General features: G+C 40.0%; 2 protein-coding genes across 3 annotated transcripts in view; one reads left to right on the top strand and one right to left on the bottom strand.

The window, feature by feature from the left end:
- The window catches only part of ergic1 (endoplasmic reticulum-golgi intermediate compartment 1), a 47,213-nt gene extending 44,369 nt beyond the window's left edge, over positions 1 to 2,844 (top strand). The window contains exon 10 of the mRNA XM_067456783.1: positions 1,038 to 2,844. Within this exon, the coding sequence (XP_067312884.1) occupies positions 1,038 to 1,145 (108 nt within the window). The 3' untranslated portion in view covers positions 1,146 to 2,844. The remainder of the gene's footprint in view (positions 1 to 1,037) is intronic.
- Positions 2,845 to 14,477: 11,633 nt separating this feature from the next.
- flt4 (fms related receptor tyrosine kinase 4) overlaps positions 14,478 to 23,492 on the bottom strand; it is a 106,615-nt gene continuing 97,600 nt past the window's right edge. For both annotated transcript variants that reach the window (XM_067456782.1, XM_067456781.1), the window contains exons 25-30: positions 21,834 to 21,933; positions 20,470 to 20,575; positions 18,715 to 18,827; positions 16,652 to 16,772; positions 16,174 to 16,259; positions 14,478 to 14,882 (exon numbers count right to left, since the gene is read on the bottom strand). In XM_067456782.1, the coding sequence (XP_067312883.1) occupies positions 14,693 to 14,882; positions 16,174 to 16,259; positions 16,652 to 16,772; positions 18,715 to 18,827; positions 20,470 to 20,575; positions 21,834 to 21,933 (716 nt within the window). In that variant the 3' untranslated portion in view covers positions 14,478 to 14,692. The remainder of the gene's footprint in view (positions 14,883 to 16,173; positions 16,260 to 16,651; positions 16,773 to 18,714; positions 18,828 to 20,469; positions 20,576 to 21,833; positions 21,934 to 23,492) is intronic.

The raw sequence follows: 23,492 nt of genomic DNA, 5'->3' as shown, positions 1-23,492 counted from the left end.
TGATTCAAGCTGATAGAAGAGCAACTTTGACTGAAATAACCACTCGTTACAACCGAGGTATGCAGCAAAGCATTTGTGAAGCCACAACACACACAACCTTGAGGCGGATGGGCTACAACAGCAGAAGACCCCACCGGGTACCACTCATCTCCACTACAAATAGCAATTTGCATGAGCTCACCAAAATTGGACAGTTGAAGACTGGAAAAATGTTGCCTGGTCTGATGAGTCTCGATTTCTGTTGAGACATTCAGATGGTAGAGTCAGAATTTGGCGTAAACAGAATGAGAACATGGATCCATCATGCCTTGTTCCCACTGTGCAGGCTGGTGGTGGTGGTGTAATGGTGTGGGGGATGTTTTCTTGGCACACTTTAGGCCCCTTAGTGCCAATTGGGCATCGTTTAAATGCCACGGCCTACCTGAGCATTGTTTCTGACCATGTCCATCCCTTTATGACCACCATGTGCCCATCCTCTGATGGCTACTTCCAGCAGGATAATGCACCATGTCACAAAGCTCCAATCATTTCAGATTGGTTTCTTGAACATGCCAATGAGTTGACTGCACTAAAATGGCCGCCACAGTCCCCAGATCTCAACCCAATAGAGCATCTTTGGGATGTGGTGGAACGGGAGCTTCGTGCCCTGGATGTGCATCCCACAAATCTCCATCAACTGTAAGATGCTCTCCTATCAATATGGGCGGACATTTCTAAAGAATGCTTTCAGCAGCTTGTTGATCAATGCCACGGAGAATTAAGGCAGTTCTGAAGGCGAAAGGGTCAAACACAGTATTAGAGTGTGCTCCTAATAATCCTTTAGGGGAGTGTATATTAGGAACTGAAATCTGCGTTCTGATTCGCTCCGGTAAAAAACGGTTATAAAGGCAATATTGGCACCAGGTTTCAGTTCCCAACCCTAGAAATAACTGGCTTAAAAACATTTGTGGAGGGTCAAAATACTAACGTGCCTAAGATTTTTGCACAGTACTGTACATCAACTTTCTCTCTCTCTATCTCTCTCTCTCTTTGGTCAGATTTGCGCCATCATCGGCGGGACGTTCACAGTGGCCGGCATCATTGACTCCTGCATATTCACAGCCTCGGAAGCCTGGAAGAAGATCCAAATCGGGAAGATGTCATGATGCTCACCATCACACCTGAAGACTTCACTCATTCTGACACACTGCTGGCATCTCTGAGCGTTAAAGCAATCATCTCCTCATATCACCAGCACAGGCTGATCGGAAAGAACCCGTCTTTCCCTCGCAGGGTGTGTGTGTGTGTGTGTTATAGTGATTAAACACAACACTAAATGACATTTGAGCTGATATGCAACTGCTTTACATGATAAGGGTTATTCTCAAATATTCAATTTTGGGGTCATATTGCACTTCAAAATTAAATGGACAAAAAAATGTGCAATGTGCGGTTTATTTGCATGACTATTAAACCCTTTAAGTTCCTATTACAGTATACGGTCTCTGAGAATCAGGGTTATGAAGGGTCAGGAATAAACTCTATGTCCTCTAAAGCACACAATGAGTGTATGAGTGAGACGTCAGAGTCTGAGGATACAATTCTCCATCACTTCACAACTCATTTGACAAAAAAAAGCTCAAAGTTTAAGATCAGAAATCTTGTGATGTTATGATTAAAACAAGAGCAAAAATGCCAGTGTGTTCATAAAAATCACCATTTAGATGAGAGTAATGTTCATACCAATGATGATATTTGCTCCTGTTTAGCTCAAACTCACTTCATCTTGTTCAGTTTCTCTTTATGTCTTCATTTCACGCGTCATTAGTGTGTCTGGATTTAAGGATGTTTTGATTATTAGAGCTGGAGAACAGAAATCTTGAGGAAAGACTTCCTTTCTTTAGTGCATGCCGTTATATTAAGAGCCTTATGAAATATGTTTTAATGTCCCTGGACTCTGCTGTAATGGTCAGATTAGATTTGAACACAAAAGAAGATATCTAATGAAATCTGAGAGACTTCTCTCCCTCCATTGACAGTTTTGCACTGCAGAAAGTTCATAAACAGATCCTAAGACACACTAATGACGTGTGAAATGAAGAAACAAAGTCTTGTTTTCTGAGAAACTGAACGAAATGAAGTGAGTTTGAGCTTAAAACAAGGGCAAATATCATCAATGGGTATGACCATTCCTCTCATCTCAATAAAGTTGATTTTTATGAACACATTGGCAGATTTTTGCTGCAAAATCCCTTTGATCCGTATGGATCGAGCAGATTATTCCAGATGTTCTGCAGACACACGATGGCTTTATACGATGAAGGAGCGACATTAGGACGAGTAAACGATCCCAGGATTGTCATTAATGGGTGAACTGGCCCTTTAAGAGTCTGACGACTGTTGATTTATTCATATGAGACATTCTGCTTTATACAGTAAATTACATTTTCATGAATGGATTCTGCAATTCCATCCATCACAGAAATCATAAGGCCCTGATTTAATGCATTATATTGAATTTAAGACTTTCTGCCAGAATTGAAGAGTTTAAGGCCTTAGATTGAGGAAGGTCAAATGAAGACCGGCGGAAACCCTGAAGAATTGCCTTTAATATGTGCCTAATTTAAATAACTCTTCTGCATTACACTCGAGAATGATGCATTTGGGGTTAAATATATTTTATTATCATGAAAATGCATTGCAAACGACTGTAATGTTCCTGGAATCGGACTGATTTCTGGACAGGAGATGAACCTGTACGTGTTTAAAGCAGCACTGCAAAAAACGCTCTTCTTATTTAGTATTTCTTCTTGTTTCCAGTCCAAATATCTTAATATTACTAGATAAGCAAAAATGACAAGATGTTTTTTCCTTGTTTTGTTGAAAATAACATCTAAATGAAGTGAGTTTTTGCTTAAAACAGGCACAATGATCTGCCAATGGGGTGAGAAAAATAATCTGATTTCTGTTCGGAAACAAGAAACAAGATTTCAATCAGAAATCAGATTATTCTCCTCACCCCATTGGCAGATCATTGTGCCTGTTTTAAGCAAAAACTCTCTTCATTTAGATTTTATTTTCAACAAAACTAGGAAAAATATCTTATGTGGTTTTACTGATCTAGTAAATGCATCTTGATTTAAGAGTTGTTCGATATTTGGACTGGAAACACGACAGAATGACTGAGGAAGGAGAGCAGTGTTTGCAGTTTGCATGCTGGGATTTAATCTGGTGTCTGATATTGTAGGCCTGTTTTCTGTGCTCTCGTTCGACTGAAGGGAAGTTATGATTGTTTCTAGTCTTATCTAAAGACTGCTGAAGGAATGTTTTCTGAGGTTATGTCTGTCTATAAAGGTTCCTGTAATGTTTCGGCTTGTATTGCTGTGGAGATTAAGGCTAGTTTAAGGCCTGTCAGCCCGAGCTGGAAGGGCTTCCTGGCGGTGTTGTGGTCTTATTCTGGCTGACACTCGTCGCTCAGATGTGCTGTTGACATTGTTTTTCAGTTGCCACAGCGAGAATGGAAACCACAGCCTCCATCTGAGCCTCGCAGTCTTTCAGAAGCTGTAGAGGTTTAGGTTGAGCTGCCGTGTTAGCAGATATCATTCAGCCACATGGACGTCATCAGCATCAGCATCATTGATTTGTGTCTGTTTACACCATGGTTAGATTAAACCACAGACACAGCCCGCTTCTCTGTGTGTGTGAGTGTGTGTCTTGGGTTAGTGGTTTCTTTCATGATATTAATAAAGGTCTGTCATAATGCTGCAAAACACTCTAAACAAACATTATGGGGCCATGTAACAAGACTTTTGTTTTCTTAATTGGGTTATTAAATGTGTACTTTGTTTATTGTACTTATATATACATACACACACACACACACTCACACACAGATGTATGTATATTAGTGATTTCAATTGATGTACTAATTAATTGCACATTATTTCTGTCATGATTAAAACCAGAGTTTTTAATACTTTTTATATTGTAGCCTAATAATTTCACAGTTACTCTCCAAATGAATGTAGAAACAACAAATACAGTATATTTTAAATATTTGTTATGAATTACTGATGTCTCTATGAAATATTAATCATAGACATTCAATATTACTGTATCACTGAAAGCTGTCAATTTCTATATTAGGCTTTAAAAAAATAACTTTTAAGTGAATTTAAAATAATCTTCACATAAACTGTCATATTTACCTGTGGCCTTCATATATAATCAATATACAGAAATTAAATAACATTATCAGACACTTTACAGTCTTAACTGCATAAATTATAAATTAAATATAGATGAATCCTTATTTAAGGGATAGTTCCCCAAATATGAAATTAACCCCATGATTTACTCGCCCTCAAGCCATCCGTCGTCTGTGCGACAGAGTTATATTAAAAAAGTCCTGACTCTTCCAAGCTTTATAATGGCAGTGAATGGCTGTTTCTGTTTTAAAGTCCATAAAAGTGCATCTATTCATCATAAAAGTGCATCTATCCATCATAAAAGTGCATCTGTCCATCATAAAAGTGCATCTGTCCATCATAAAAGTGCATCTGTCCATCATAAAAGTGCATCTATCCATCATAAAAGTGCATCTGTCCATCATAAAAGTGCATCTGTCCATCATAAAAGTGCATCTGTCCATCATAAAAGTGCATCTGTCCATCATAAAAGTGCATCTATCCATCATAAAAGTGCATCTGTCCATCATAAAAGTGCATCTGTCCATCATAAAAGTGCATCTGTCCATCATAAAAGTGCATCTATCCATCATAAAAGTGCATCTGTCCATCATAAAAGTGCATCTGTCCATCATAAAAGTGCATCTGTCCATCATAAAAGTGCATCTGTCCATCATAAAAGTGCATCTATCCATCATAAAAGTGCATCTGTCCATCATAAAAGTGCATCTGTCCATCATAAAAGTGCATCTGTCCATCATAAAAGTGCATCTGTTCATCATAAAAGTGCATCTGTCCATCATAAAAGTGCATCTGTCCATCATAAAAGTGCATCTATCCATCATAAAAGTGCATCTGTCCATCATAAAAGTGCATCCGTCCATCATAAAAGTGCATCTGTCCATCATAAAAGTGCATCCGTCCATCATAAAAGTGCATCCGTCCATCATAAAAGTGCATCTGTCCATCATAAAAGTGCATCTATCCATCATAAAAGTGCATCTGTCCATCATAAAAGTGCATCTGTCCATCATAAAAGTGCATCTGTCCATCATAAAAGTGCATCTATCCATCATAAAAGTGCATCTGTCCATCATAAAAGTGCATCTGTCCATCATAAAAGTGCATCTGTCCATCATAAAAGTGCATCTGTCCATCATAAAAGTGCATCTGTCCAACATAAAAGTGCATCTGTCCATCATAAAAGTGCATCTGTCCATCATAAAAGTGCATCTGTCCATCATAAAAGTGCATCTATCCATCATAAAAGTGCATCTGTCCATCATAAAAGTGCATCTGTCCATCATAAAAGTGCATCTATCCATCATAAAAGTGCATCTGTCCATCATAAAAGTGCATCTGTCCATCATAAAAGTGCATCTGTCCAACATAAATGTGCATCTATCCATCATAAAAGTGCATCTGTCCATCATAAAAGTGCATCTGTCCATCATAAAAGTGCATCTGTCCATCATAAAAGTGCATCTATCCATCATAAAAGTGCATCTGTCCATCATAAAAGTGCATCTATCCATCATAAAAGTGCATCTATCATCATAATAGTGCATCTGTCCATCATAAAAGTGCATCTGTCCATCATAAAAGTGCATCCATCCATCATAAAAGTGCATCCGTCCATCATAAAAGTGCATCCGTCCATCATAAAAGTGCATCTGTCCATCATAAAAGTGCATCTGTCCATCATAAAAGTGCATCTGTCCATCATAAAAGTGCATCTGTCCATCATAAAAGTGCATCTGTCCATCATAAAAGTGCATCTGTCCATCATAAAAGTGCATCTGTCCATCATAAAAGTGCATCTGTCCAACATAAAAGTGCATCTGTCCATCATAAAAGTGCATCTGTCCATCATAAAAGTGCATCTGTCCATCATAAAAGTGCATCTGTCCATCATAAAAGTGCATCTGTCCATCATAAAAGTGCATCTGTCCATCATAAAAGTGCATCTGTCCATCATAAAAGTGCATCTGTCCATCATAAAAGTGCATCTGTCCATCATAAAAGTGCATCTATCCATCATAAAAGTGCATCTGTCCATCATAAAAGTGCATCTATCCATCATAAAAGTGCATCTGTCCATCATAAAAGTGCATCTGTCCATCATAAAAGTGCATCTGTCCATCATAAAAGTGCATCTGTCCATCATAAAAGTGCATCTATCCATCATAAAAGTGCATCTGTCCATCATAAAAGTGCATCTATCCATCATAAAAGTGCATCTATCATCATAAAAGTGCATCTATCATCATAAAAGTGCATCTATCCATCATAAAAGTGCATCTGTCCATCATAAAAGTGCATCTATCCATCATAAAAGTGCATCTGTCCATCATAAAAGTGCATCTGTCCATCATAAAATTGCATCTATCCATCATAAAAGTGCATCTATCATCATAAAAGTGCATCTGTCCATCATAAAAGTGCATCTGTCCAACATAAATGTGCATCTATCCATCATAAAAGTGCATCTGTCCATCATAAAAGTGCATCTGTCCATCATAAAAGTGCATCTGTCCATCATAAAAGTGCATCTATCCATCATAAAAGTGCATCTGTCCATCATAAAAGTGCATCTATCCATCATAAAAGTGCATCTATCATCATAATAGTGCATCTGTCCATCATAAAAGTGCATCTGTCCATCATAAAAGTGCATCTATCCATCATAAAAGAGCATCTATCATCATAATAGTGCATCTGTCCATCATAAAAGTGCATCTGTCCAACATAAAAGTGCATCTATCCATCATAAAAGTGCATCTGTCCATCATAAAAGTGCATCTGTCCATCATAAAAGTGCATCTGTCCATCATAAAAGTGCATCTATCCATCATAAAAGTGCATCTGTCCATCATAAAAGTGCATCTATCCATCATAAAAGTGCATCTCTCCAACATAAAAGTGCATCTGTCCATCATAAAAGTGCATCTGTCCATCATAAAAGTGCATCTGTCCATCATAAAAGTGCATCTATCCATCATAAAAGTGCATCTGTCCAACATAAAAGTGCATCTGTCCATCATAAAAGTGCATCTATCCATCATAAAAGTGCATCTGTCCATCATAAAAGTGCATCTGTCCATCATAAAAGTGCATCTGTCCATCATAAAAGTGCATCTATCCATCATAAAAGTGCATCTATCATCATAAAAGTGCATCTGTCCATCATAAAAGTGCATCTGTCCAACATAAATGTGCATCTGTCCATCATAAAAGTGCATCTGTCCATCATAAAAGTGCATCTGTCCATCATAAAAGTGCATCTGTCCATCATAAAAGTGCATCTGTCCATCATAAAAGTGCATCTATCCATCATAAAAGTGCATCTATCATCATAATAGTGCATCTGTCCATCATAAAAGTGCATCTGTCCAACATAAAAGTGCATCTGTCCATCATAAAAGTGCATCTATCATCATAATAGTGCATCTGTCCATCATAAAAGTGCATCTGTCCAACATAAAAGTGCATCTATCATCATAATAGTGCATCTGTCCATCATAAAAGTGCATCTATCCATCATAAAAGTGCATCTATCATCATAATAGTGCATCTGTCCATCATAAAAGTGCATCTGTCCATCATAAAAGTGCATCTGTCCATCATAAAAGTGCATCTATCCATCATAAAAGTGCATCTGTCCATCATAAAAGTGCATCTGTCCATCATAAAAGTGCATCTGTCCATCATAAAAGTGCATCTGTCCAACATAAAAGTGCATCTGTCCAACATAAAAGTGCATCTATCCATCATAAAAGTGCATCTGTCCATCATAAAAGTGCATCTGTCCATCATAAAAGTGCATCTGTCCATCATAAAAGTGCATCTATCATCATAAAAGTGCATCTATCCATCATAAAAGTGCATCTATCCATCATAAAAGTGCATCTGTCCATCATAAAAGTGCATCTATCCATCATAAAAGTGCATCTGTCCATCATATAAGTGCATCTATCCATTATAAAAGTGCATCTGTCCATCATAAAAGTGCATCTATCCATCATAAAAGTGCATCTGTCCAACATAAAAGTGCATCTGTCCATCATAAAAGTGCATCTGTCCATCATAAAAGTGCATCTGTCCATCATAAAAGTGCATCTGTCCATCATAAAAGTGCATCTATCATCATAAAAGTGCATCTGTCCATCATAAAAGTGCATCTGTCCATCATAAAAGTGCATCTGTCCAACATAAAAGTGCATCTGTCCATCATAAAAGTGCATCTGTCCAACATAAAAGTGCATCTATCCATCATAAAAGTGCATCTGTCCATCATAAAAGTGCATCTGTCCAACATAAAAGTGCATCTGTCCAACATAAAAGTGCATCTATCCATCATAAAAGTGCATCTGTCCATCATAAAAGTGCATCTGTCCATCATAAAAGTGCATCTGTCCATCATAAAAGTGCATCTGTCCATCATAAAAGTGCATCTATCATCATAAAAGTGCATCTATCCATCATAAAAGTGCATCTATCCATCATAAAAGTGCATCTGTCCATCATAAAAGTGCATCTGTCCAACATAAAAGTGCATCTATCCATCATAAAAGTGCATCTGTCCATCATAAAAGTGCATCTGTCCAACATAAAAGTGCATCTGTCCAACATAAAAGTGCATCTATCCATCATAAAAGTGCATCTGTCCATCATAAAAGTGCATCTGTCCATCATAAAAGTGCATCTGTCCATCATAAAAGTGCATCTGTCCATCATAAAAGTGCATCTGTCCATCATAAAAGTGCATCTGTCCATCATAAAAGTGCATCTGTCCATCATAAAAGTGCATCCGTCCATCATAAAAGTGCATCCATCCATCATAAAAGTGCATCCGTCCATCATAAAAGTGCATCCGTCCATCATAAAAGTGCATCCGTCCATCATAAAAGTGCATCCGTCCATCATAAAAGTGCATCCGTCCATCATAAAAGTGCATCTGTCCATCATAAAAGTGCATCTGTCCAACATAAAAGTGCATCTGTCCATCATAAAAGTGCATCTGTCCAACATAAAAGTGCATCTATCCATCATAAAAGTGCATCTGTCCATCATAAAAGTGCATCTGTCCATCATAAAAGTGCATCTGTCCATCATAAAAGTGCATCTGTCCATCATAAAAGTGCATCTGTCCATCATAAAAGTGCATCTATCCATCATAAAAGTGCATCTGTCCATCATAAAAGTGCATCTGTCCAACATAAAAGTGCATCTATCCATCATAAAAGTGCATCTGTCCATCATAAAAGTGCATCTATCCATCATAAAAGTGCATCTGTCCATCATAAAAGTGCATCTATCCATCATAAAAGTGCATCTATCCATCATAAAAGTGCATCCATCCATCATAAAAGTGCATCTATCCATCATAAAAGTGCATCCATCCATCATAAAAGTGCATCTGTCCATCATAAAAGTGCATCTGTCCATCATAAAAGTGCATCTGTCCATCATAAAAGTGCATCTGTCCATCATATAAGTGCATCTATCCATTATAAAAGTGCATCTGTCCATCATAAAAGTGCATCTGTCCATCATAAAAGTGCATCTATCCATCATAAAAGTGCATCTGTCCATCATAAAAGTGCATCTATCCATCATAAAAGTGCATCTATCCAACATAAAAGTGCATCTGTCCATCATAAAAGTGCATCTATCCATCATAAAAGTGCATCTGTCCATCATAAAAGTGCATCTGTCCATCATAAAAGTGCATCTGTCCAACATAAAAGTGCATCTGTCCAACATAAAAGTGCATCTATCCATCATAAAAGTGCATCTGTCCATCATAAAAGTGCATCTGTCCATCATAAAAGTGCATCTGTCCATCATAAAAGTGCATCTATCATCATAAAAGTGCATCTATCCATCATAAAAGTGCATCTATCCATCATAAAAGTGCATCTATCCATCATAAAAGTGCATCTGTCCATCATATAAGTGCATCTATCCATTATAAAAGTGCATCTGTCCATCATAAAAGTGCATCTATCCATCATAAAAGTGCATCTGTCCAACATAAAAGTGCATCTGTCCATCATAAAAGTGCATCTGTCCATCATAAAAGTGCATCTGTCCATCATAAAAGTGCATCTATCATCATAAAAGTGCATCTGTCCATCATAAAAGTGCATCTGTCCATCATAAAAGTGCATCTGTCCAACATAAAAGTGCATCTGTCCATCATAAAAGTGCATCTGTCCAACATAAAAGTGCATCTATCCATCATAAAAGTGCATCTGTCCATCATAAAAGTGCATCTGTCCAACATAAAAGTGCATCTGTCCAACATAAAAGTGCATCTATCCATCATAAAAGTGCATCTGTCCATCATAAAAGTGCATCTGTCCATCATAAAAGTGCATCTGTCCATCATAAAAGTGCATCTGTCCATCATAAAAGTGCATCTATCATCATAAAAGTGCATCTATCCATCATAAAAGTGCATCTATCCATCATAAAAGTGCATCTGTCCATCATAAAAGTGCATCTGTCCAACATAAAAGTGCATCTGTCCATCATAAAAGTGCATCTGTCCATCATAAAAGTGCATCTGTCCATCATAAAAGTGCATCTGTCCATCATAAAAGTGCATCTGTCCATCATAAAAGTGCATCTGTCCATCATAAAAGTGCATCTGTCCATCATAAAAGTGCATCTGTCCATCATAAAAGTGCATCTATCCATCATAAAAGTGCATCCGTCCATCATAAAAGTGCATCCGTCCATCATAAAAGTGCATCCGTCCATCATAAAAGTGCATCCGTCCATCATAAAAGTGCATCCGTCCATCATAAAAGTGCATCTGTCCATCATAAAAGTGCATCTGTCCAACATAAAAGTGCATCTGTCCATCATAAAAGTGCATCTGTCCAACATAAAAGTGCATCTATCCATCATAAAAGTGCATCTGTCCATCATAAAAGTGCATCTGTCCATCATAAAAGTGCATCTGTCCATCATAAAAGTGCATCTGTCCATCATAAAAGTGCATCTGTCCATCATAAAAGTGCATCTATCCATCATAAAAGTGCATCTGTCCATCATAAAAGTGCATCTGTCCAACATAAAAGTGCATCTATCCATCATAAAAGTGCATCTGTCCATCATAAAAGTGCATCTATCCATCATAAAAGTGCATCTGTCCATCATAAAAGTGCATCTATCCATCATAAAAGTGCATCTATCCATCATAAAAGTGCATCCATCCATCATAAAAGTGCATCTATCCATCATAAAAGTGCATCCATCCATCATAAAAGTGCATCTGTCCATCATAAAAGTGCATCTGTCCATCATAATAGTGCATCTGTCCATCATAATAGTGCATCTGTCCATCATAATAGTGCATCTGTCCACAATCACTGCTATTAAAAAAAGCTTGGATTGGCCAGGACTTTTTCAACATAACTGATTGCATTAGTCCAAAGAGGAAAGTCATATACATATAGGATGACTTGAAGAGGAGTAAATCATGCTGTAATTTTCATTTTTGGGTGAACTATCCCTTTAAAGCTACAATGTTTTCTTAGTTCTTTGATGAACTTTAAAGACACAGTGCTGCCTTCACTTTAAGAGTCATTTTCTCACTCTTTAAGCTCACTTTAGACTGCTTAAATTAACTTAAAGAGTGAAAAAAATGACTCTTAAAGTGAAGGCAGCACTGTGTCTTACGAGAATACTCAACAAAATGGGCATTGATCGTTAAAACGTGTAATAAAGAGAGAACCTGGCACACGTTTGTTTGTGTGTGTGTGTGTGTGTGTGTGTGTGTGTGTGTGTGTGTGTGTGTGTGTGTGTGTCATAGTCAGGACATTCACAGACAGCGCCACGCTTGAGCAGGATCATATTAATGTAGCCCAAGGATGACCGATTTTTTGTTGCTTTAATTGCGTACATCTGACATTTTGTTTTTGAATTGCATGCGTTAACGCGCTAATTTTGACAGCACTATCTCAGCATGGCTGTGATTCGGCCGTAAAGTAATCACCGCGTGCTGATATCGCACAGCTATGAGTGTGATTTTGTGTTTGAATAACAGTTCAACAGCACAAGGTAAACAAACAGACAAACGACAACCGAGTATTTTAACATATTTTGTGCGGAACTACTTCCTTCCGCCACGGATTAAAATCTCTTCAAATAAACAGTTCAACAGTTCAGCCTGTTATTCTCAAACTCCACCTTACAGTAGAAACGAAGGGACATCGCTTAACTGAAGATTATGTAGAGAAGAGTAACTGTTATGTATTACCTGCATAATATAGCTGAAATTCGTCTGGTCAATCTTTCATAATCACAAAATCATTTTAAATGTCCACTGTAGAAAGCGATATTTGTCCTTTCTAATATGGGGATTTTCAGAGCTAGCCACTGTATTTGTAGGTTGCGTTTTAGATGTTTTAGTAAAAAAGGTATTTCAATATAAAAGTCTTTGCTACTCACTCATGAACTAATTTGCTGCCATCTAATGGCGTAATAATTTATCATTGAAGTGGAAATTAAAACTATCAATACCAAATACGACAGCATGTTATATTAAATATTACTGAATATTTAAATAAACAATATTAGCCATTATAAAAGTATAAAACGTTTGTACAATAGGAAATAAACACAAGCAAACAGTTAAGTCAAAGTACAAAAGCAACTTTATAGCCTCAGATTTTAGCCAAAAAAATGCAATGAAAAACTAGCCAAATCGACTTTTCTCTGAAACAAGTTAGAGATTAACAATACAAAAATTGCCCGTTTGAAATACGCCAATTTAATTATATCTCACGTTTAACTACTAGCTACAAAAGAACCAGCGATAAATCCTCGAAGGACTGGCCGAGATGAAGCTGTTATCTGCGGGTACACGAGCGCCGAACGGCCGCTGACGGTCTGGAGCTCACATCTGAGAAGCTTCTAACACATTGTAATATATGTTTATATATAAATCACTGGTTTAAATAACTACATTCTCGTCTAAAAACACCCTTAAAACTAAAAAAAAAAAAATAGTGTTAAAATGCTCGATTTACTCGGCCGCCATGACATAGCTGCAGCGGAGTGATATCACACGAAAGGCTCTCAGCCAATCAGATTCCAGAACAAGAAAGAACCGTTGGATAATATTATACAAAACTATTTTAAATGTTTTTGGAAGAAGTCTTACACTCATCAAGCCTGCATTTATTTAACCAAAAATACAGAAAATACAGTAAAAATGTGAAATATGGTTCTAATGTAAAACATCTGTTCTCTGTGTGAATCTATAGTAAAGTGTGATTTATTCCTGTGTTCAAAGCTGAATTTATCATCATTACGCCAGTCTTCAGTCACATGATCCTTCACTAACCATTCTCAGGTGATGATGATGGTTATTTATTGATTTTGGAAACAGTTGTGCTGCTTAACATGTTGTGGAAGCACTTTTTTCAGGATTCTAAAAGTTAAAGGTGCGCTGTGTAAATTTTAGTAGTGAATTGCACCCCCGACTGCTTGGAGCACATAGAGAAGCTTCGGTGGCCCACACTGGACAAATATGTAGTCGTCTGAGACAGCAGAGAGTAGCTAGTGCTCTGTAGAGAGCTTTGTCCCCATTGGGCCACCATAGAAACATGGCGGAGCAAAATGGTGGCTTCACTGTAAGGGGACCCGCGAAAATTTATTCAGACACAATTTTCTCACATTATCACAGTTTATTCGCTATAGTTCAGAAAATGGTGATAAAATACGACTTAAACTGTGTCAAAACAAACTCATCTTGATAATGTCAGATAACTGATATAGAGGGATGTAATGGATCAACCAATCAGCTGTTAGATTACAAGTAGATAACACTAGTTTAGCTCGACCAATGAGCAAGCAACGCTTCATTTAGTTCAGTCTGTAGGGTCAAAGGTCACATTAGCAAACACTTCAGCATAACACACTCAGGTCAAAGTGTGTGAATCATGTTGACTGTGCTCACTGTATAAAGGATTGTTGGGTATAATGTGTCACACCAGAGAAACATTACAGGACAGGCCGAACGTTTGGACACTTTACTATCTGAAATGTTTTTGAAAGAAGTTTCTTCTGCTCATCAAGCCTGCATTTATTTGATCAACAATACAGATAAAAATGTAATATTGTGATATATTATTACAATTAAAATAATAGTTTTTCAATTTATTATACTTTAAATGCTGATTATTTCTGCTATCAGAGCTGAATGTTCAGGATGTTTCCTTCAGTCTTCAGTGATCATGATCCTTCAGAAATCATTCATTATGAGTGTTGGAAATATGAAGAAACGAGTCAAAAGAAGATATATTCCTTTATTTTTTTCTCCCTTCATTTTGTCTTTTTTTGTACAAATAAAAAGAAGTTTACTCTTTATATAAAGATATATAAGGTGTTAAAATACTTTGCCGTAATGGTGCCACCCAGTGGCTGCTGAGAGAACTTTACAAAGCTAGGCATCAGTTCAGTTAGTGGTGAGGGGGCGGGGCCTGGGTATGGCTGGCCAATCAGTGCAGTTACAGGTTGGATGTTGCCGGGCAGGACTGATCCGAGGAGGAGAAGAAGTCGCTGACGCCCTCCTCTGACAGCTGGCCGTACTCGTTGTTGTAGAAGGTTTGGCCTGAGAGTTGGCTGAAGAATGGAGGGCGGGATGTAATGGCGGACGGGGAGCTTATGAGCCACTCTGTGCTGCGGCCCACTGACACACTGCACACCACAGGGAAGGAAAAGTGAATGAAAAACAGTAACTAAATACATTCACTCGAGTCCTGTACTGAAGTTCACTGTTTGAGTCTCTGTGCTTTACTGGAGTATTATTTTTTCTGTAATCTTCTGACTTTAACTTCACTCCATCTGAAAGACAAATATCGTCCTTTTTACTCCACTACATTTCTATCAAGGTCCTCGAAGTGGAAAGTCGTTTCTGTCGCAGCTTTGAAAGTCAGTGATGATTTTTTTCTTCTTTTAAAGGTGTTTGGGTTTTTGCAGAAAGCCTTTCAGGAATCACTCTTGTAGAGTCTCGTGAAGTTCAATGATTTCACAGCATTTATTAAACACTGATTTATAGTTTAGAGCAAAATGGAAGAAGACGGATGTCCAAATGCTCATTTAGTGGAGGATTCACATAAACAAAGTTGATTCTGTCTTAAAGAAACCGTATGTAGGAAATGTATTTCAATGAATCATAAAATGGCCCTGATGTGTCTCTAGACATTAATAAATCATGTTCATTTCTAATACTTCTATCACTGCCAGCAGTAGTCCGGCAGGATATTGTCATTATAAAGCTGTTGTTGCCCTCAGCTGATGTTGATGATGTCATGTTGTGTTTTGGCCTGAAGCTCCGCCCTCTACTGATCGACCAATCAGGAGTCAGTAGTGTTTGGGGTTGCCAGATCTGCTCTAGTTACCACAGCTGCAGATCTACAAACGTTCTGCTGATCCTGCAGCCAATCTGGCAACCTAGAGTCAGGGGGAGGGGGAGGAGCATACACCGCTCTACAGTCATTTAAAGGGATTGCAGGACCAGTTTAGGCCACAATCTCACACACACTTCCTTTAAGTGAAGGTGAACAGTGTGAGAATATCAGATGTGTATCAGTGTATTGGATCCGTGCATTCGGCCTTAAAGTGACAGCAGCTTTATAAAGAGCTTTGTAACTTTAGTATTTAAATGAGTTTAAGTTAGTCGTCTGCTAGTGTGTCAGATGGAGCGTCACTGACTGGCTTAAACCATGATGGCATAATGTGCATTTATACAACTATAATACAATAATGCGGCGACATAATAAAGGAAATTTACTTTTGATACTTAAGTACTTTTGAAAACAAATACTTCTGTACTTTTACTCCAGTAAAAATCAGTTTTTACAACTTTCACTTGTAACGGAGTAATATTTGACCAGTGGTACTTTAACTTTTACTCAAGTAATGAAGTTGTGTATTTGTCCAGCTCTGATTAAAACGATAACTTACAGATGATAAGCGATCCACCTACTTGTTCAGCATGGCTCCTCTGTGCTTGTGTTCAAACCTCTCCAGCTCGTCTGATGCCAGAACCATCCCGCTGTCTGTCTGGCTGTCCTGTACACACACACACACACGTTTGTTTTTGTGACATATGCCATATGTAACATTCTATAGGCGTAATGCTTTTTATACTGTACAAACCGTATTTTATATCCCCCTACACCACCCCTACCCCTAAACCTACCCACACACACACACAGCCCCTACCCATCTCAGGAAACATTCTGCATTTTTACTTTCTCATAAAAACTCCTCCTGTGTGATTTATAAGCCTTTTGTAAAGTGGGGCCATGGGTAATGTCCTCATATTTCACCCTCTCCTGTAATACCTGTGTCATACCCATGGCATTACACACATTTGTGTCACACACACACACACACACATGCATGAAACCACACAGATCTGGACATCCGTCAGCCGATAAAGACTGTATGTTAGGTCGTACATGATGTGTCTTGTGTGATGTCATTTCCAGAGGAAGTTCCTCGAAGGTCTTGACTCGCGCGTGGCTCGTGCTGGAGGCTCCGACCATAATGCACCCGGAGAACGGCACGCAGTTGTAATATCTGTGAATATAAAGCACACATCTGTCTTTAATAACCAGTTTTGCCACAGAAAAAGTAATCTGATTACTCGTTTAAAAAGTAACTTAGTTACTTTACAGATTACTTGATTTTTAAAGTAACTAAGTAAGATTACAAGTTACTTTATTAGTTACATTCAGCAGTTTCCAGCAACACCGCTGCCGCCTCAGCACAGAAATGACGACCGTTTTTCCCAACACTCACTTTATTGGAAGTGCATTTTTTAACAGTAACGTCAACAATGTATCTCCTGACATTTTTAATTAAAATTAATAAATACTCTCCCCGAGACGCAAGAAGAAAGCAAAATATATTTCTTAGTAAAGAAAGTGACTAGAATAGTAACTCACAGTGACTTGGATAAATGACTTTAATCTGATTACTGGTTTGGAAATAGTAACGCGTTAGATTACTCACTACTGGAAAAAAGTCGTCAGATTAGAGTAACGCGTTACTGGCATCACTGCCAATAACACACGATTTATAATTCAAAGGTTTGTTCAAATCTCAGACCCAACATATAAGCATTAGCAAACACTATTCTGCCGTCTCATATCTGATCCACAGGCCTCTAAATGATCAACGTGATCTGATAAACCTGTCACACAATCTCCTCTAGTCCTTCTGTCGTCTGACTGATCGTTTTTATCAAGCAAAAGTCGTTCAGTGTAATTGTACAAACGTCCTCCTTCAGCTCGTGCTTCACGTGTCTTTACATCTGATCTGATTTATATCAAGTAAACGTTAATAACTTTGATATTGTTAGTGATATTTCAGTAATCAGTCTATTATTTATTAGAAACATCATGAGTATCAAATATAGTCATCAGGCGTTTGCGGAAGGTTTATTAGTTCATCTCTCAATCATCATTGCATTATATGTTTGAAAACTACAGATCATAAAACTAAGCATTTAGATATATAATCTTGCTAAGACATACACCATATTGCCAGAAGTGTTGTGCCGCCTCTACACACACATGAGCTCCCCATTGTTAACCCGTGGGGTTTAATCTGGAGTCGGCCCACCCTCTCTAACAGCTCCAGCTCTTCTGGGAAGGTTTTCCTCAAGGTTTAGGAGTGTGTTCATGGGGATTTTTGCCCATTCTTCTAGAAGCTCATTTGTGAGGTCAGGCACTGATGTTGGACGAGAAGGCCTGGCTCTCAGTCTCCGCTCTAATTCATCCCAAAGCTGTTCTATCGGGTTGAGCTCAGGACTCTGTGCAGGCCAGTCCAGTTCCTTCACACCAAACTCCTCATCCATGTCTTTATGGAGCGACGCTTTGTGCACTGGAGCGCAGTCATGCTGGGACAGGAAGGGGCCGTCCACAAACTGATCCCGCAAAGTTGGGAGCATGAAATTGTCCAAAATGTCTTGGTGAAGCATTAAGAGTTCCTTTCACTGGAACTAAGGGGCCAACCCCTGAAAAACAACCCCACCCCATAATCCCCCCTCCACCAAACTTTACACTTGGCTCAATGCAGTCAGGCAAGTCCCGTTCTCCTGGCGACCGCCAAACCCAGACTCATCCACGGGATTGTCAGATAGAGAGGCCCATATGTATTTATTATAGTTATTACAATACCTGGGTAATAATTAGGTACTAACCCTTAACCTCACCGTAACACATGTTTTTCCTTTATATAAACCAGTAGTTTCTCGGGTAAGTACACATAAGTGCACGTACTGTAAATAAAGTGCAACCATTCTTTCATTCATCAGGCTTGACCAGGTTCAGAATGATCTGAGATGTGTGTGTGTGTACAGTGCGGGTTCAGAATGATCTGAGATGTGTGTGTGTGTACCGTGCGGGTTCAAAATGATCTGAGATGTGTGTGTGTGTGTACCGTGTGGACTCAGAATGATCTGAGATGTGTGTGTGTACCGTGTGGACTCAGAATGATCTGAAATGTGTGTGTGTACCGTGTGGACAGTGTGTTGCAGGCCAGTCTGATCTCCTCCTGAGACGCTGGTCTAGATGACGCTTGTGAGAAGCCGTCGTCCTCTGAACTCTGAGACACATTGAATGGGATTTCCTATTTTAAAAAAACACAACAGACAATGCATTTCACTAATCACTAAAATATACACTCATGAACCAAAACATTATGACCACCTGCCTAATATACTGTCGGGCTAATATGCTGTTTTGTCAGCGCCGAGGCATGAACTCTACAAGAGCCTGAAAGCCCCGTGTTTACTAGCAGCAGATCCTTCGAGTCCTGTAGGTTACGAGGTGGAGCTGTTTATTCCAATGCATTGGTCCAACTGGATTAGGGTCAGGACAACACCTTTAACTCTTCATCATGCCCCTCAAACCCTTCCTGAACTGTGTGTGTGATGGGAAGTGATGGGAAAAACAACGCTTTTCAAAGCTTCGAATCAATTGAACTCAAAATGATTCACTGTTTGAAAGAGCTTGAAACCCCACACGCTGGTGACCCCTGCTGGTCAGAACAGCGTAAATGCAGCATAAAACACCTTTCATAAACACATTATACATGTCATTAAATATCAAGTGTATGTATATGTGCTCTTTTATCAATTTTCAGGGCTTGTTTTGATTGCTAAACAGGCTAATAAGAGACTACTATTATTTATTTTAATTATACTAAAGTCTCATTAAAACGTCTGCACATGTATAATACTGATCATAGATCAGGTAAAAACCCACACACACTCTTGAGTCCTCAGATCAGAGAGATCATTAGCTGAAATCGCGTGACTTTGGCAGTTTGGCATATTAAACCCGCCTTTGTGAACCCACAATAGCATTATGCTATGGTTTTTAACTGGTTTTAATTCATTGTGCAGCCTTACGCCTTGTTCACACCAGACGTGAATTAAGCAAATAAATTGCGCTATTCACTCGTAGTTGGACGCTTTAACGTTTCGAGTTTACTCGCTTCATTCGCGTGACATTCACTTCACACCAGACATGAATTTGTGTCATGGGAGCGGCTTCTGCCAGGCGGCTCGTCTCGTTGAGGAATAAGCGCAGTTTGCCGGCTTTAACTAGCTTGTAGTCTCAATGGGGTGATTTCAGGAGGATTGGGACACGTTTTACAAGTCATCCCAAAGGCAAAAAGTGTCCCAATCCTCCGGAAATCACCCTATGTATCGCTCAACTTACCAGATTGTCCGACCGCCTCACTCACTTTCTTCCAAGCAGGATCCTTTTATCCCTGTTTCTATAAAGTACGGAGATGTATCGCACAGCTCTGGGTCTCCACATGTGTCCTCACTACTAGAGCAAGCTCCTGATTGGTTAACGTGGCGCGAATATCCAGGCAAGTTCAGATTTTTCAACTTGCATAAATCACGTGTCAAAAGCTCAATTTGCGTTATTCGCGTTGATTATGAGAACTGATTGTTTGCTGACCATCTAAATCTACCCAGACTTTACCCAGAGAGCAACATAGTGTCTGCCCAGATCCGGCCCACATCTGGCACATGTGGATTGTTGACATTTATAGCGTTATGCGTCACTTAGTTGCTCTGATTGGTTGTTGGTCTGTCCAATTGATGTCTTTCCTGGTTGGGTTGAAACACGCCCCATAATCACAGCCCAATGAGCATCAGACTCCTATTCTGCCTAGAGCTGAGGATGACCACGGCAGGCTAGTGGGCCGGCTGTATGTTGGATGGATTGCCAGAAGCTCCTAATGTCCTCCTCACCGGCAGACTGTTCTCCTGCAGCAGATCTCCCAGGACCTCCACCAGAGCTGCAAACGTGGGTCTGTCCCTGGGCTCGCCCTGCCAGCAGGCCAACATGATGCCATATCTGCCAGAACACACACCACACTCAGCATCAGTCTGATCACACACACAGACACACATACACACACACACACACACACACACACACACACACACACACACACACACACACACACACACACACACACACACACACACACACACATACACACACATACAAACACACACACATATACACATATACACACACATATACACATATACACACACACACATCTTTGTGGGGACTCTCCATAGATATAATGGTTTTTATACCATACAAACCGTATTTTCTATCCCCCTACACTGCCCCTAAACCTCCCCCTCACACACACACACACACACACACACACACACACACACAGTCCCTAAACCTACCCATCACACACACACACACACACACACACACACACACACACACACACACACACACACACACACACACTGCCCCTAAACCTACCCATCACACACACACACACTGCCCCTAAACCTACCCATCACACACACACACACACACACACACACACACACACACACACAGCCCCTAAACCTACCCATCACACACACACACACACACACACACACACACACACACATTGCCCCTAAACCTACCCATCACACACACACACACACACTGCCCCTAAACCTACCCATCACACACACACACACACACACACACACACATTGCCCCTAAACCTACCCATCACACACACACACACACACTGCCCCTAAACCTACCCATCACACACACACACACACACACACACACACACATTGCCCCTAAACCTACCCATCACACACACACACACACACTGCCCCTAAACCTACCCATCACACACACACACACACACACACACACACACACACACATTGCCCCTAAACCTACCCATCACACACACACACACACACACACTGCCCCTAAACCTACCCATCACACACACACACACACACACACACACACACACACACACACACACACATTGCCCCTAAACCTACCCATCACACACACACACACACACTGCCCCTAAACCTACCCATCACAGGAAACATTCTGCATTTTTACTTTCTCTAGAAAACTCCTCCTGTGTGATTTATAAGCCTTTTGAAAAGTGGGGACCGCTGGCTGGTTTCCCACAATGTGATGATCTCAGGTTTTACTATCCTTATGGGGACATTTGGTCTCCACAATGTAATATAAACAAGGACACAGACACACACATACACACACACTTACACACACACACACATATATATACACACACACACACAAAATCAATGCTCACATTTCAGGGGACGCGTTGTCTGGTGACCTCATCCTGGTACCATCTTTGAGTCGTTTGCAGAAGTCTTCATCGATCTGGAGGCCCGGGTATGGAGACGCTCCTGATGGGACAAGGAAGACAAGACTCCGTCAAAGTTTTATATATATACACACTATACTGCCGTTAGTATTGTGCCGCTCCTCCTAATCTCTGAGTTCAGGTGTTCAGTCTCTTCATGGCCACAGGTGTATAACTCCAGCTCTCGGCCTGCAGACGCTTCTACACACATTAGTGTAAGAATGGGTCGCTCTCAGGAGCTCAGTGAACTCAAGCGTGGGGCCGTGATAGGTCGCCACCTGTGCAATAAGTCCATACCTGACATTTCCTCACTACTAAATATCCCACGCTCAACTGTTAGTGGGATTATAACAAAGAGGAAGCCATTGGGAACAACAGCAACTCAGCCACGAAGTGTTCAATCCCAGAGCGGGGTCAGCGCATGCTGAGGGTCACAGTGAGCAGAAGTCTCCAACTTTCTGCAGAGTCAACAGCTCCAGACCTCCAGACTTCTGTGGCCTTCAGATGAGCTCAAGAACAGCGGAGAGAGCTTCATGGAATGGGTTTCCATGGCCGAGCAGCTCATCCAAGCCTTACATCACCAAGAGCAATGCAAAGCGTGGGATGCAGTGGAGTAAAGCAGCCGCCACTGGACTCTAGAGCAGTGAGACGTGTTCTCTGAGCGACCAATCACGCTTCAGTCTGACAATCCCATGGACGAGTCTGGGTTTGGCCGTCGCCAGGAGAGCAGGACTTGCCTGACTGCATTGTGCCAAGTGTGACGTTTGGTGGAGGGGGGATTATGGGGTGGGGTTGTTTTTCAGGGGTTGGCCTCTTAGTTCCAGTGAAAGGAACTCTTAATGCTTCACCAAGACATTTTGGACAATTTCATGCTCCTGACTTCATGGGAACGGTTTTTGGACGGCCCCTTCCTGTCCCAGCATGACTGCGCTCCAGTGCACAAAGTGTGTGTGTGTGTTGCAATTTAACAAACATTCCATGTCAAATATTTATGGAATATAACTTGTCTGACAGATTTTGATCAGCGTAGAGCAGTGGTCGGCCACTGGCGGCACGCGGGCCAAAAGTGGCCCGCCAGCGATAATATCTGGCCTGCGCCCGCATCTGCGGAATCTGGCAGATTGTTTTGATAGCAGCCGGTTCTGAAATATATCTGTCAGTGTAACGGAGGCGAGCCAATGAGAACTGTGCAGTAAACTCCTGTTATTTCTAGAGGCCAGTGGAAAATTACGCAGCATTTAGCCTCATCGTTAGAGCGTCAGACTCCTGTGCAGAAAAGACCCGAGTTCGAACCGCGGGCAGTGTGAATCTAGTCATATCAACATTCAATCAAATTATTTTTTTTTGTGATTTTGCCTTCAAAAAAACAGAAACGTTTTAGCAACAATGTTTTATTTTGGGATAAATTGAGAACTTTCAATTTGAAAAGTTCTGAAAGACATTCAAGAGTCTGAGGAATGGATCGCTAGACACGCCTCTAAAAGAGCCGTCAGGAAATGACTGGTGTGATGATCAGACGAACAGTGAACCATTGAACCGTTTAATTATATCACGGGGCGACATGTGAACAATAACAACTCAAATTCAGCTTCCTTTTTATCC

Source organism: Pseudorasbora parva, chromosome 11 (assembly GCF_024679245.1).
Source record: "Pseudorasbora parva isolate DD20220531a chromosome 11, ASM2467924v1, whole genome shotgun sequence".
Lineage (NCBI taxonomy): Eukaryota > Metazoa > Chordata > Actinopteri > Cypriniformes > Gobionidae > Pseudorasbora > Pseudorasbora parva.
This window is presented reverse-complemented; position numbering and strand designations above follow the sequence as displayed.